The 16615-nt window shown below is 31.1% G+C and overlaps 1 protein-coding gene across 2 annotated transcripts; it reads left to right on the top strand.

Moving 5' to 3' along the window:
• The first annotated feature begins 6039 nt into the window (after positions 1-6039).
• On the top strand, positions 6040-10735 carry LOC108828435 (uncharacterized). Of its 2 annotated transcripts, XM_018602131.2 has the most exons (15): positions 6040-6449; positions 6858-6930; positions 7047-7068; positions 7304-7382; positions 7502-7534; positions 7841-7989; positions 8103-8259; positions 8339-8579; positions 8662-8903; positions 8983-9246; positions 9319-9429; positions 9498-9722; positions 9787-9990; positions 10076-10252; positions 10341-10735. In XM_018602131.2, the coding sequence occupies exons 1-15, from the start codon at positions 6177-6179 to the stop codon at positions 10524-10526; spliced, it is 2436 nt and encodes an 811-aa protein (XP_018457633.1). In that variant the 5' UTR covers positions 6040-6176; the 3' UTR covers positions 10527-10735. The 2 variants fall into 2 exon arrangements, with proteins under 2 accessions (XP_018457633.1, XP_018457634.1); XM_018602132.2 differs by lacking the exons at positions 6040-6449; positions 7047-7068 and having other exon boundaries at positions 6889-6930.
• The last annotated feature ends 5880 nt before the right edge of the window (positions 10736-16615 follow it).

Here is a 16615-nt window from a genome sequence, read left to right as displayed (position 1 = left end):
GTTTATTTTTTGTTTATTAGTAGTAGTTTACTGTATAGAAAACGGTGCGAAGATCCAATTGGCAGGATTAAAATAAATAGATTATCCTACATAATAATCGCTGAATCATAAATTTAAATGTTAAGGTATTTTTTGGCTAAGTGTATTTTTAAAATTGATATATAATTCAGTGCAATTCAATCAAGTTTTTCATGAAAGAACTACAACTTTACCTCAAAGTTGATATTACTTTTTGTATTTATTTTTAAATCATAACTATTTTCATAAAATATCTTAAACTTTTATGAAAAATATAATTAATTCTTCTAATCATTTACAAATGTTTAAGCATTATTTATAGAATTTATAAACTCAATCACATCTGTTAAATACTGAAGCCTAAACAATAATCACTAAACCATAAATTTAAATATTTAATTATCTTTTATTAAATGTATTTTTAAAAATAATATCTAATTTAATGTATACCAAATAATTATTTAAGTATAAATATGTTTTTACATTTATTTTGAATCATCACTATTTTAGTGTATTTTTTTCTTGAAGGGTCAAGAAAAATAGTATCTGACTCATTTCTATATTATTAGTTTTTAAATAGTTAGTTTTAAACATAAACAACAAAACAAAAGTAGTTTACTATTATTGATAAAAATAATTTTAAATTATTAATGATCAAAATTATATTTAAAATTTATTCTTTGTTCTTCATTTGGATTTGTGGTAATTTTTTTTTACTAAAGACATTAGATTTGTGGTGATTTTACAAACATGAAAGTGAAAAAGTGTGACATTTCTTTCTCAAAAACGGGAAAATGTGATATTTCTGAATATATACACTATTTAAGAGATTTAATTTTAAAAATTTAGCATATTTTTCTTATTATTTCTTCATTTTATTTCAGTAATACATAAAACAAATTTATTCTTCGCCAAATCTTATAATCGTAAAATATCGAGTTTACAGGAAAAAGAATTAAATCGAAAAATGTGGAGTCACTGAAAACCTAAAAGAGATGAATAGAGGAAGATAAGGAGAGAGAGAAAAAACCTCTGACTTCTCTCTAAAGTAACAATCACCGCAAACGTAGCTTTCGGCCGGCGGGTTCGGTTCTCGTCGTCGCCGGTCCGGCCACGATCTCTCCTTTTTTTTTGTAAAAAAGTTTCTTTTTTTTGTTTGCGGCCATGCATGTCTCTTTTTGGTGGTGGTCCGCCTTCGGCTTTCCGAGAACCGGTGATCTCTTCGCCGTGCTTTGCCGGAGTATATTTCTGGGGCCGCGCTGGTTCGTCGTCCGTCGTGGTTGCCGGCTTTCGATTCTCGGAGAAGGGTTCGAGCTGTGGTTATAGGGTTGATTCGTGTGGTGGGTAGTGGCCGACTTCAGAGGAGCTTTCGGCGATTTCGATTGAAGCTTTTGGAAGGGCGGGTCTTGTTTGAGTGACCTCGTTTCCTTTTACCCCAATATTTGTCGTTGGGGGTAGAAGCGGTGGTCGTGGTTCTCATCCCAGTGGTTCCGGTGATAGTGTTCTGCTTCGATAAACCAGCATCGACTTCAGACCAAGGAAGAAGTGGGTGAATCGCGATTTCGGCGTGGTAGCGGTTGCGACCCCGGCGGGGACGACCGACAGCCTGTGAAGATGACGTTGTATCTTCCGCTGCCACGTGACCCGTTGGTGTTGACGTTTCAACACGTGGGTGCTGCGATGGAGGACTGCGCGTTGGGTCTTTGGTTTTTTTTGGGCTGCGGTGCGTTTTGTTTGGGCTTGTGTAGTTTTCGGTTGGGCCGGGTTTTGGGCTTTGTAATCTGTTCTTTGTTATTAATAATAGGGCTTATTTGCCAAATAGCCATATTTGGCAGATAAATTAGCTGACTAACAATGATTTTGACATAATAAAGAAACTAACATTTACACTCTAAATCATCCGGTAATACCCTTCCTCTTAGCCATTACCCGGTAAAGATGTGCTCTATGTATCCACGTATCGATGTAATATATGGTCAAATATGTATAACAACTATTTCATAGGAAAGAAGAAAGAGCAATCAACGTTACACATTTATAAAAACATATATATATAGTTAATGTTTTATTCCACATGGCCGAAGTAGTATAAAATTATATTTCCATTCATAACTCCTGAAATTTTCATTTACAACCACAATGCTAAAATTTTAACACTTCATCTGAAACATATACCATGTCATAAGAGTATAGAATGTGGGAACACTATACCCTAATTGGGGAAAAGTGAACCCAAATACATTTGATCAACAGTGAGTAGTATATGACATACTACAAACATTGTCGAACCAAATAGTATACTATAAGAACGCACATGGAATTTGATATAATTGTACTATTTATTGGCAGAGATATTTCACGTAGAATAGAATGTACATATTAAGAAATAGTCTTCTATTTCACTGAAAAAATCTTTCCATAAACAAGTTTACAACATTCTGTGAAATTGATGGATGAGGACAAAACTGAAAAATAGACGTGTTTGAAGACGTACACATAAATTACCATTCGGTCGTCTCCGACCATTACCCATCCTCAACTTCATACTTTATTTCCGCCATTATCTGAGAGAATTGAGGTAAAACGTAATTAAGTAATTAAATTCCGGTGAGTTAACTACTCGAGGGAAGTTAAATCTTCAAACAGTACGCCTCGGAGATTTATCACACGAAAAACCTAGATAATCGAAGATTAGTTACAGTCGTTAGGGTTCACAGCATGTCTCAAACAATCTACATGGAAGCTCTAACTCGTCCATACTAAACCTGAAGAATGAAAAGATAGAGAAAGAGTGAGGATGGTTCACAGTAGCATATGCAATATATAAATGAATAATGAATTAAACAGAGGAAGAACCAGCAAACGAATGGAACATCATATTACGCAACTGTACTATTCCGTATGGAGTGGAATATTATGAACATCATACTATTCCAGTTTTTAAGAACATCCACATAATATTTCACTTGTTAATAATATGAAAAGCATAAAGTAGATTAAGAACCTACTAATTAAACCACACCCAAACACCAATTCCAGCAAATCAAACTTGTAAAAAACTGATGATATACTACATACGATGATTGAGTGGATTACGAATACTATTACATTTGAAATGGAAACTAGATCTGAAATAGAGGCATGAACTTACAGCAGTGTCAGAGATCTGAGAAAACCGTAATGCAATAGAGAACCACCGAGATGATTAGAAAAGAGAATCACGGGATTGTATGCGGAGACGTACGGTTGGAGGAGAATTGCAGCAGGGACGTATCAAAAGGCAGAAGCCACAGAGAAAAAAAAGTGAGAATAAAAGTTGTGTGGAATGAGAGAGGACACGATTTACTTGGAGCAATAATAATTGATTTTTTTTGTAGCAGGTGAACCGGTAAATTGGAGAGGGTATCACAGTAATATCCCCTAGACTATATTTGCGAAGTGATTTTGCCACATGTCCTCTTCAGAATCAGTTTCGCAAAAAAAAATGTGACATGTCTACTAAATTTGATGACATGGCATATGAAAAATATGACATGGACAACTATATTTAATGTAAATTTATATTTTTGGTAATTTTTTTAGAATATAGTAATAACTCATATATTACATTTATGTTGATTTATATTTTTGGTAAACTTTTTAGAATATAGTAATAATTCATAGATCCTCATTAAAATAAAATATTCAAATATGAACATTACTAATTTCGAAGTCTTATTTAATTATATTTTTATAACTATACAATTTTATAACTTTAAATTTTCGAAATTTTATAGAATTTTTAAAAATTTATAAAAAATAAACCTAAAATCATTAATTTCTTATATATTTACAAATTTTATAAATATTTTTAGCTATACTTTTTCAAAATTATCAGTATTATATCATTTTTTATTAATTATGTAGTAATAACTCATATATTACATTTATGTTGATTTATATTTTTGGTAAAAAAATTAGAATATGGTAATAACTCAAAGATCCTCATTAAAATAAAAATATTCAAATATGAACATTGCTAATTTCGAAATATTATTTAATTATATTTTTATAACTATACAAATTTTATTACTTTAAATCTTCGAAATTTTATACAATTTTAAAAAAATTATAAAAAAGTAAACGTAAAATAATTAATTTCTTATATATTTACAAATTTTATAAATATGTTTAGCTATAATTTTTCAAAATTATCAGTTTTATATCAGTTTTTATTAATTATATATAAGTTGATCTCTATAATATTATTTGAAAAGTCAGTTTCCTACGTGTCGCGCTCACGTTAACTCTCACGGTGGTTGATTATGATGATACCATTAACGAATCAAATATATCTAATTATCATTATTAAACATTTATTTTATTTTATTTTTTATTTTCTATTTAGGTTTCCTTTTTTTCTTCAAATAACCTATATATAAAGAAAATATATTAATTTAAAAACGAAAATATCTTTTATATATAGTGTAATTCATAATAAAGAAATTTCACAAAATAATCTTAATTTTAAAGTAAAAAATATATAATCTTCCCTTTTTAAAAATAATCTTCACAATATAATATATATTTTTAAAAGTATTAAGCATTTTATTTAAATTAATATATTTCTCATATTATTACAAAATAATTTAAATAGCATAAACTAAGATATCTTTAGTGAATAAAATTTAATTTAATCTTTTTATGTTCCCTTTTATATTTTTCAAATAACATGTATGATAAAGAAAATATTTATAAACTTAAAGCGAAAATAATTTTTATATATAATTTGATTTCATAAATAGGAAATTTTAGAAAAATAATCTTGATGATATTAATATAAAGAACTATATTCCTTTTTCGAATGTATCAATTATATTTTCATGCAATTTCATATCTATCATCATTATATTTTTATAATTTTATTTGTGATAATTATCATATTCCAAATTACCAAGTACTATAAAATTAACATAGGCATAGGCTATTTACAAATAGTCAATTCATAAATATATATACACATCTAATACGAAAACCAAACTAATGCAATGAATACAATGAATATGATTTGGTTGAATAAGATTAGAAATAGTTATACTTGAATTTAACGGAAATATATAACACAATATACCCACAAATGAGTAACTAGATCATTCCAAATTATTTTATACAAAGTCAAACAATAAATAAAAATAATATATTATCATTTATTCTCAACATTTTACTAAATAAATATGAAATTCTCAAATTATACTACAAATATATTAACCAACTATTACAATTAAGATGTAATTTTGAACCGATCAACACTTTAGTTTACTTTTACTATTTAATTTTCAAAACATATATTAAATTATACATAATCCGACCAAATATATATATACAAATTTAAGGGAAGAATCAAACTATATAAAAATAACAAAATTAATCAAAATTTTAATCTGTATAACAAAATATCTTAGTTGAATCGTAAAAAGTAAATGTTATATAATATATCCAAATAATAACCAAACAGTCGAGATATTATATATCCAAAATTATAATCTAATTAAAATAACGCAAAGCTATTTAAAACAAACCATGCATATTGATTACAATATAAATAACAGAATAATTAAAAAATTAAAAAATATTAATAAACTATCATAGTGTAAATAAAATATTATAATGTATTTACTATATAAATATTTATACCCGTGCATGAGCACGGGAAAATCACCTAGTTATGTATATAAGACGCCGTGTATACATCCGTTAGGTTAAACTGCTAGTCTGCCAATTATCATTTTTTTCATGTCTATAGGCTCCAATTTCCCTTAATAATATTTTAGACGGCAAAAAAAAAAAAAACCTAAAAGAGATGACGAGTTTTAATAACAGTACTTCTTTTGTGGTTAAAAAGAAGAAAAAAACACAGTACTTTTTTTTACTGCCGATCTTTAGAAAAAAGAAATAGAAATTGTAGGCCACCGATCAGATCCAATATCCTTGTTCTTGTCTTATCTGCACGTGCCAGATAATAAAAATATCCAACAGAAGCAAAGATGTGTCTGAACTGAACACACCTCTCCCCGCTCGCATGGCGAATCTTCTAGTCTAGAATAGAACCTCACCTCGTTTATCCAAAACTTAAACCAAAACCCTAATACGCCGTCGTTTTCACTACTACACCCACACAAATGCTGATGAAAAGTCTTCACTTGTTGTTGTCTTCCTCAATCCTCCACCGCTTTGCTTCTCGCAGCGTCACAACTCTGTCTTCTTCGTTACCCAGAAGAAGAATCACCATCCGTACAAATCGTCCTTCGTTTCCTTTCCCGATTCTCTCGAGACCCATTTCATCAGGGAAGGTCCTGGCCATGGCGTCGACCTCGTCAACAACATCTCCCAAACATACCAATCGCTTAGCCGCTGAGCACAGTCCTTATCTCCTTCAGCACGCGCACAATCCCGTATGCGATTCTCCCTCGTTATCTCTCTTCTATATAAAGTTTTCATCTTTTCTAGTGATCGATCATACAAGTCACATAGGCTAAAAAAGAACACCTTTGTTTATCAATTAGGTAGTTTTTCGTGGCAAGTAATTAAGCCATATAACCGGTTTAGATTGCAGGATAGCTTCATTAACCGGTTCTTAGCTCAAAAGGAACGAATTTTTATTGTTTTTCTCCTGACTTGATCGTAACTTGAATTTTTGAATTCAAAATGTTTTCAATTAAGAAGTTTCGTTGCAAGTAGTTAAGCCATAACCTTTTTGGATTGTAGACATAGCTTCATAAACCGGTTCTTAGCTCAAAAGGATCGATTTTGCTTTTTTCCTGGTTTGAATTTGGAATGATTTTTGGTTCATGTGACAAAAGGTTGATTGGTATCCATGGGGAGAAGAAGCTTTTGAAGAAGCAAGGAAGAGAGATGTGCCCATTTTCTTATCAAGTAACTTCTCTTTTTTTATCCCTTACTGATCGTTTTAACTTCTGCTGGCTCTTGATTATTTAGTTTTTTTTTTATACTAACCGGTTCCCTTTTGTTTTCAAAATGGAATCTTGAAGTTGGATACAGTACCTGTCATTGGTGAGCATTCAGTAGGCTTTTATGGGTTTTGAGTTTTAGTTCTTCTTTTACTGAATTGAAGAAGTAGGAGAATGAGTTAAGTATTAGAATCTTAACGAATGTCTTTGGGATGAAGAATTGTAGTCTGAGAAATCATAATTTTGTTTTGGGATGCAATGAGTAGAGATCAGAGCAAGAATTATTGTCTTTCCTATTTTCGGAATGTGTGATTGACCACCAGTGAACTCTTTTTCAGGTGCCATGTCATGGAAGTTGAGTCATTTGAAAGTGAAGAAGTGGCAAAACTCTTGAACGATTCATTCGTTAGTATCAAGGTTAGAGTTCCAAATAATCTCTTCTGACTGTGTATATTATAAAATGAGGTTTTGAAGCACGAGCTGGTTCCTCTTCAGACACTTCACCAACTTCATCTTTTAACATTTTTGTGCAACAGGTGGATCGAGAAGAGCGGCCTGATGTGGATAAGGTAATTTACTGACTTGTCAAAATGATATTTTAATCACGCTTTCTTGAATAGACGCCTTTAAAATTTGAAGTCTCATTCATTTCTCTGAATGCTTAGTTTCTGATCTCTCTCTTCCATCTGGTTCATTCATGTTTCGTTACTTCATTGGAGAACACTGCTTCTTTGGGTAACACCAGAGAGAGAGAGATGCAAATCCATAGTATAGTTTTATTGGATTAGTTCAAGCTTTATCGGTTTCTGAGCGTATAGAAAGAATCAGTCTTGATTACGTTCATGGACTTAACTTGCACTTGCTGGAACTTGTAGGTTTATATGTCATTCGTCCAGGCTCTATACGGTGGAGGAGGGTGGCCACTCTCAGTCTTCCTTTCACCTGATTTGAAGCCACTCATGGGTGGAACCTACTTTCCTCCAAATGACAATTACGGAAGACCTGGATTCAAGACTCTCCTCATGTACGTAAACCACCCCTTCTCTCTCTCTTGTAGTACTCTAATAGCATTCTCTGCTCAAAAAGGGTTCTAGTGATTCAACCACATTCTCCATGTTTCCTTTGACTTTGGTTCAGGAAGGTTAAAGACGCGTGGGACACTAAGAGGGATGTACTTGTGAAGGGTGGCACTTACGCTATTGAAGAACTCTCAAAAGCTTTATCTGCAACTGCTGGTAATGATAAATTGCCAGATGGGCTTTCCCGGACGGCTGTGGCTATATGTGCAAAACAAGTATGTCTCCACTCCGGTGTGTGTTTGATTCATTTAACACAAAGAAGCTTTCTAACATTAAATATTTTTGTGTTTCAAGCTTTCTCGGAGCTATGACTCGAGATACGGTGGATTTGGATCTGCGCCGAAATTCCCAAGGCCTGTGGAGATCCAGCTGATGCTTTATCACTCCAAAAAGTTGAATGAAGCTGGAAAAACGAGTGAAGCTGATGAAGACCAAAGCATGGTTTTATTCAGCTTGCAAGGCATGGCAAATGGAGGCATGCATGATCACATTGGAGGCGGGTTCCATAGGTACAGCGTCGATGAATGTTGGCATGGTGAGAGACTTTCAAATAGCATCCAATACACAGATGAAATGAATATCTGAACTATATTCATTTTGTTATTTTTCTGGTGCAGTTCCACATTTTGAGAAGATGCTATATGATCAAGGGCAGCTAGCTAATGTCTACCTAGATGGTTTTATCATTACCAAGGATGTTATGTATTCTTATGTGGCGAGAGACATCCTTGATTATCTGAGGAGAGACATGATAGCACCCGAAGGTGGAATATACTCTGCTGAAGATGCTGATAGCTTTGAATCCGAAGGCGCAAAGAGAAAGAAGGAAGGAGCTTTCTATATATGGACCAACGATGAGGTTCTTTACTCTCATATACTCATCAGTTGAATTGATTTTGTCTTCTGTGTACTGACATTGTGTGTGTTTGGTATCAAAGATCGATGAAGTTCTAGGGGAGAATGCAGATCTTTTCAAGGAGCATTACTATGTTAAGAAGTCTGGTAACTGCGACCTCTCGAGCATGAGTGATCCGCACAATGAGTTTGCTGGCAAGAACGTGCTGATTGAGAGGAATGAGATGTCTGCCATGGCGTCAAAGTTTAGTCTCTCCGTTGAGAAGTATCAGGAGATTTTGGGTGAATGCAGAAGAAAGCTTTTTGATGCAAGATTAAAGAGACCTAAACCGCATTTAGATGATAAGGTAAAAGACTCTTTTATTGCCTTCTTCAGCTTTTTATTAAGTGTTTTAAGATTTGTTTTTTCTATTGCTTAGATAATCGTGTCGTGGAACGGTCTTGTTATCTCGGCTTTAGCAAGAGCTTCTAAGATTCTTAGGGCTGAGCCTCAAGGCACCAAGTACTCTTTCCCTGTGGTGAATAGTCAGGTAATGAATGGCTTCTTTTGCCTCATTGTTTCCCTTCTTTAAGTGTTGATTTATTATTCTGTTTACAGCCAGAGGAATACATAGACGTTGCAGAGAAAGCAGCTTTGTTTATAAGAGGGAATCTGTATGATGAGCAATCACACAGGTTACAGCACAGTTACAGACAGGGACCATCCAAAGCTCCTGCGTTTTTAGACGATTATGCGTTCTTGATCTCTGGTTTGCTTGATCTCTACGAGAATGGAGGTGGGATCAACTGGCTTAAATGGGCCATTGAACTTCAAGAGACGCAAGTAAGTTTAAATCTTTGCTAGGTTTAGTTTCTCTCACTGTATTAAAAGTGAAAGACGTTTTTAGGATGAGTTATATCTGGACCGAGAAGGAGGAGCTTACTTCAACACTGAAGGACAAGACCCATCTGTTCTTCTCCGTGTAAAAGAAGATCACGATGGTGCAGAGCCTTCAGGGAACTCTGTTTCTGCTATCAACCTTGTCAGGTTAGCTTCCATAGTTGCGGGAGAGAAAGCTAACTCTTACCTAACCACTGCACAGCGTCTGCTGGTAAATAAACCAACAACTTAACTCAAATCAGTAATTCATTTTGAGGCTTTTTGTTAATGCGTCTCTTTGTTGTTGTATTTTTCAGGCAGTTTTCGAGTTGAGGTTGAAAGAACTGGCTGTGGCGGTGCCGTTGATGTGCTGTGCGGCGGATATGATCTCTGTCCCGTCGAGGAAACAAGTTGTGTTGGTTGGTTCCAAGTCTTGTGCTGAGCTCAACAACATGCTTTGTGCAGCACACTCGGTCTATGATCCTAATAAAACGGTAAAGAGGCCCTTTAAATTTGATTCCGAGCTTTGAGATCGACTAAGTTGCGTTGGTCCCTAAGTTTGTGATGTTATTTGATGAGCAGGTGATTCACATAGATCCTTGGAGTTCTGATGAGATGGAGTTTTGGGAAGAGAATAACAGTAATGTAGCTGAGATGGCTAAGCGGAACAGAGACTCTGAGAAAGTGGTGGCTCTTGTTTGTCAACACTTCACTTGTAGTCCTCCTGTGTTTGACTCTTCTTCTCTTGCTCGCTTACTGTCCAAGTAAAAAGAGATTCCATGTTTGCCTGTGGTTTTACTTGTGAGGAACAAGATAATGTTTTGTTGATAAATAAAGAACATCTCTATAATATTGTCTGAGAAAGCTGTTTTTTACCTGCTCACTCAGGTAATATCGTTCTAACCGTTAACATTAGTATTGTAATCACTGATACTACGCTCCAACAATCATTTATGAATTTCACATTTCACATTTCACATCACATTAGATGTTATTGAGAAAATATACTATGTTGAAGTACATGAATATGAACTTCCGTTAAAATGCTATTGCAGACATTCCATACAAATATGAAGTTGAATTTTATCCTTTTGACAGTTTTTAACTGAAACATTATCTTAAATTCACTATAGTGGAGTATAATTAATATATTTAAATCATAATTCAAAATATTATGGTAAAGTCGAATTCATGTTGATAAAACATGAATCACATGGTTTGGTGTTAAACAGAAAAGTTTTGGGAACTTGATAACGGTGGAATCTCACCTTCTGAAACCGAAGATTTGTTGCTTGACCGATTTTAAAGGTATCCCATCAACTCATGCAATTATGACTGCATTTTAAGCAAAAAAATACATTTCTTTCAGAATCTAACTATTTATTTAAATATGATTAAGGTGAAATTATCATAATCGATGTGGCTTATGCTTTATGTTTTTTTTTTCAATTCTCTCATCATTGAAGTCAAAAATTTCCATTACATGTAAACATTAACTTATCTTATTATTGTTTTATATTAATACATAATTACAATCATGATAATCTAATTTCAAATAAAATAATTGTTCATAGATTCTCATTGAATGAGAAAGAAAGAAAGAAGAGAAGAAAAGAGAAACATCTACGACGTAATTGTATAGTATGAACTATGTTTAATATGTAACATTATAATTTGGTTATGTTGTATCATATATTAAATTTTGTTATTTGTATTACATTAAAACAATAAATTCTCATGATTACAATTACATTGGTTGATACAAAAGTTTCCAGACTTTAATTTTTTTTATATAAATATATACATTTTCATTTTATATGATATTTAAAGAAAATATTTTTGTTGCAAAATAAATGATGTTATTACTACTCTATATAAAACTTAATGTTATTTGAATTTTTGATCAATTACAAAAAGTATTGTATTTGTTTATTGATTGAATTAGTTTTATTTAATGTACATTGATAAGTTTGTTTGTGCCATAATAAAATTACGCTATCTCCTTTGACGTAATCCATCAAAGGACAAAAGTCATATCCTTCGATCATAATGGAAATTTCAAGAAAGGTATATTTTCTCTTCTATTCATTCTATATTTGATGATTGTTTAGGTTGTTGATGAACAGTTATGATTCTTCTATATCATAATTGTTTATCATAATTGTTTTCCTTACATGTTTAGGTTGTTGATTGGTACAATAGACAATTGCACATTTCAAAAGCCATTGTTTGACTATTAGGAGATTGCACTGATTCTTCACAAGCGCGTCTTAGCAAACGCTTATGAAATTAGAAGTATTTGGATTTGATATGGAGTTGATATTTTGATGAACAATGTGGAGATGGATGTTGATTTACAGCTGAATCCTAGCCATCTTGAACATGTAGTCAAAAAGATCATTAGTTTCATGTTTATGTAGGTAATGTAGTATTTATTTTTCTGTTATATATAAATTCTTATTAATTTCATTTGTTTCAGGTTAGAGATGTTCAAAGTTCTAGGAGTTGGTAATTGCCAAGTATTTCAGTTTATCATCTCCATGAATACACTCATTCTAGAAGAACTTGACTTCATTGATCAACTTTTTTGAACATTGAATTCTCTTTTTGTTACATTTTTGTGTTTTAGCTGATCAGCTATACAAAGCGTCAGATCATGCCTATGAATTTCTCAGAGTAAACGAAGTCATAAGGACGTTAGAGAACAAATCATAGAGCAGGTTTGATTATATTTCTGCAACTCATGAGTTTTTAGAAGCTTTCGCTAATTCATATGAGTTCATATATTTTGTTTTGCAACTTCTCAACTCTTTTGATTAGCTCAATCTCGTCCAGATTCTTATTAAGGTCACATACCTATGATTTTTCTGAGCATATAAGAGAGATGTCTTAGTAAAACTCTCTTCTTGTAGTAACTCCATAACTGCATTTCTTGAACCAAGTCTTTTACTAGAGACTTAGTATTCAAATTTGAAAACATGAGCGGCGAGTGGGAAGATAAGTTACATTACATGCAGCTGCAGATTTGGTATAGATTCTCTAACTCATGAAAACACACGAAGTGATCGTCTTTTATTTTTTATTATTCAGTAGTTAAAACAGTTTGGTGAACATTTTGAATCTGCAGTATCAGGTGAAAATAGTATTGATAACATCATTCAAGGATAGATGTTGTATTGAAATTCTTCCCACCTCTCAAGAATCCAAAGGAGGTAAATAGTTTTAGCTCACTATTCTTTTCTGCTTGTTTATTTTTGAATATTGTTATCACAATGATCTATTATTTTTGACTCTTCTTCTCTCACTCGCTTACTGTCCAAGTAAAAAGAGATTCCATGTTTGCTTGTGTTGTGAGAGAAACAAGTATACAAGATCGACGTTTTTTTGATAGATAAAGATATATATATTTTTATGATCAAAGAAATGTAAAGATATACTTTAAACCAAATATGATAAATAAAGAAGATACACATACATAAACAAATGAGATAATTGAAACAAATATGATAGAAGTTTATTTTATTTTTGGATGAACACAAAGCTAGACTGAATTTTCCTAAAAGAACAAGAAAATATCTTGATATAAAAGTATAATCAAGATTCAAACAAGATTTTCAGCATCCCATTGAGCTTCCACATCGATTTCAATATCGCGTTGAATATCTCCATAGAAGCATGAACCTGCTTTGTAGATTAGGATAATTCCAACCTACAAAAGAATTGATATGAAGAATATTTCAGTAACACCAAACACATGATCCAAACTTCCGGAACAAGAAAACCCATTTTATCTTACATTAAAGATTATACTAGTTTAAAAATCTGATTAACGATTTGCTCTTACTAGAAATATGTTTACTTATTTATGTCTACACAAATTTTAGTGATTGATTATATTATATTTTATTATTACTTATATAATAATGATATTATAAAAATTATCTCAAAAGTAAATGAAAAACATGTTTGAAAAAATAAAAGACAACTCCATGTATTTATTTTCTGTTTATATATATCTTTCTTTCTTATTCATTAATTTTATAGTTAGTAGTCTATATACACATATAATTAGATTTATCAAAATACTAAATATTTAAATAGGTTTACAAAAATAACAAAATTGATTTTAATTTACCAACTATACTGTTATGAATGAAATTGTGATATGAAAATTTTACCAAATGTATCGTTTGAATTGATTTGTCACAAACCTAATCCCTTTTTAGCTATATGTTCAAAGTTTCTATATTAGACAAACTTAAAATGATATAGTTACAAACACTTAATTCTAAACCCATCTTTTTTGCTCAATATTTTGTCCATTAATGCTAACACCTGCACCATCTTAAAATGATAGACCAGGTTGGTGTCTTCTCCTTTTTGGTATATCATTCACTGCTTATCTTTTCTTGAAGGCATGAGAAATCACCACAATAGTGAAGTGGTTTGATTTGAAGAGGAAAGTGGATTAATTTAGCTTATTATAGTTATGCTCTACATAGCTATCCAATGTTTATTTTTAATTATAAATTTTAATAATCAATAAAATCTTAGTAATCAATAATCCTTTTAATAAGTAATCAATTTTAACTATAAATTTGAATTTTTATTTATAATAAAATCTTTGATCAAAAAAAGTTATAGTAAAATCTATTGAAAAATATAACAAAATCCGACTAAGTTTTAGATATTTTTTTATAAAAAAATACATTAATTAATTTCATAATTAGTAATATAATATTATTATTAATCAAGTTAATTAAAATTTTAATATAAAATAAAATACCATGCTATTTTTTAGAAAATTGTATAATTATAATCTTCACTGTAATGAAATAGAAGTTGTAGTGCGAACCGGTTTGGTCAGAGCTATATGATTCCTTATCGTCTCTTATCTTCAAATATTTTCTTGGCCTCTCTTCCGGCACTCAGCAAGATGAAAATATGATCATATAAAGTTCCTTATTATGTTATCAAGCTAATTGTGCTTATTACCCTTGTTGAGTAAGCTCTTATGATAATTTTGCGTTAAATGGCTTCAATATAATCGTGTTCAGTCCAGTAAAACCAAACCATTTAAAACTGAACCGAACAGAAATATAAAAAGTGGTTTGGATTTTATAGTACCGAATATATCAAATCAATGTCATTTTTAAGAAACTGCAGTATATAAATATGATTTCATATGTAAACCGATCAAACATAATAGACGGATCAATTTAAATATAATAGTAAAAATATATGTAAATTATATAATATAATTAATAATATATACATGATTAATTTTATTAATATGATAATGATACTTAAATGTTGATTTTAGTAATTTAATATTTTAATTTAAGTTACAAGTTATTTTTATTTGTATCAAATTAAACAAAACATAATTTTTTTTTTTTTTTACAAATATGTGTGCTAATATTTAATGTTTAATATAGTATTATAGATTACCAATATTTTTATTTTTATTCCATAAAAATATTAATATTATTAATTAAATATGTTTACTGGTTATTTAAATCTAAAGTCGATATCTAATCATATAAGTAAAATTCACAAAATATTTTAAAGGGTAAATATATTTGTGATTTTTGGTATAAAACCTAATAACTGAAAACCGACGGTATATAAATTGAGTTAAACTATATTTTTCCCAAATTAGAATTATATTAAAGATCCAAAGCCCGAAAGGTACATGGCCGAATTCCAAAAGAAACATGGCGGAGGCCCTACAAACCACACATCTAAAAGTCCAAAACCTAAGGATTATATTAAATATGATTTTGATATGATAGCTATTTTCTATAAATTGAAATATCAAAGAATCGAAAAAACTGAACCGATATTCGGAATGGACATCCCTGCTCGAAAGGGTCGAGAGCTAGTGTTACAAAATAAAATGGGTAAGAGTCTAATAAATGAAGATTGAGAAAGTAAACATAACATAAAAGAAATAATTACATCCTAAGACAGTTCTCAAGTTTTTATTACACTGCAGAACAGTTTGTGCTACTAAGACACTTTTTCTTCACCAAACCACTTTCTAGTTATATACAAACTAAACAAGCTGTAACTAAATGATATATATTCTAATTAAATAATTATATCTGATTTCCAAAAAATTGAATCACGTTCTTTCTAGCAAGCAAAATAAAGTGGGTCCCATATTTCTCTTTCTTCTTCATCTTTTCCATTTTTTCTTCTTGAGTTCTTAATTTTTCTTTGTAGAATAGATGGTGTTTCTTCAGATTTTTTTAAAGAAAACATGTATTTAATCAGTATCTTTATTATTCAATCTATGTTTTAAGATATGTGAAGCTATATCTCTGATGGTTGTGTAATTGTAATGTATATGTGAAGCATCCTTCTCATCGCTTTTTCGTCGCCTCCTTTTCGTCATCATTTTCGTCGTTACTTTTTTTGTCGTCATCTTCGTCGTCATCGCCTCTGTCTCGCCGCTTTCATCTCTTCCATCTCGCTGCCTTTGTTGCAAAAGCTCGATGAGCAACGATGACAAATTTTGATTTTTTGTACATCTTGTCCCTAGACATTTGTATATTTTCATTTCTGACCCATACGTTTCTAAATTTGTAAATATACCCTTTCAAATTGATTTCACACTTTTTAATTGTACAGATCATACTTTTCATAATTACAAAAATGAGTTTACGAACTTTTTAGAATGTTTTCAATTCCATGTGTACAAACCCAATTATAATTTGACACATTTTACACATGGATAAACATGCAACATAGTACACACTTATTTGTGTACACCATTTATATTGTGCACCTCTACTATTATCACTTTCCATTATATGTACACAAATCAAAATCAATTCTCAATACAAAAAGTA

The sequence above is a fragment of the Raphanus sativus genome, chromosome 9 (assembly GCF_000801105.2).
Source record: "Raphanus sativus cultivar WK10039 chromosome 9, ASM80110v3, whole genome shotgun sequence".
Taxonomy (NCBI): domain Eukaryota; kingdom Viridiplantae; phylum Streptophyta; class Magnoliopsida; order Brassicales; family Brassicaceae; genus Raphanus; species Raphanus sativus.
This window is presented reverse-complemented; position numbering and strand designations above follow the sequence as displayed.

Excerpts from the sequence above, each read along its gene's own strand:
- LOC108828435 (XM_018602131.2), top strand. The coding sequence starts at position 6,177 with ATGCTGATGAAAAGTCTTCACTTGTTGTTGTCTTCCTCAATCCTCCAC. Across the intron at positions 6,931-7,046 it reads TGTGCCCATTTTCTTATCAA|TTGGATACAGTACCTGTCAT; the intron begins GTAACTTCTCTT and ends GGAATCTTGAAG. Across the intron at positions 9,430-9,497 it reads TCCCTGTGGTGAATAGTCAG|CCAGAGGAATACATAGACGT; the intron begins GTAATGAATGGC and ends TTCTGTTTACAG.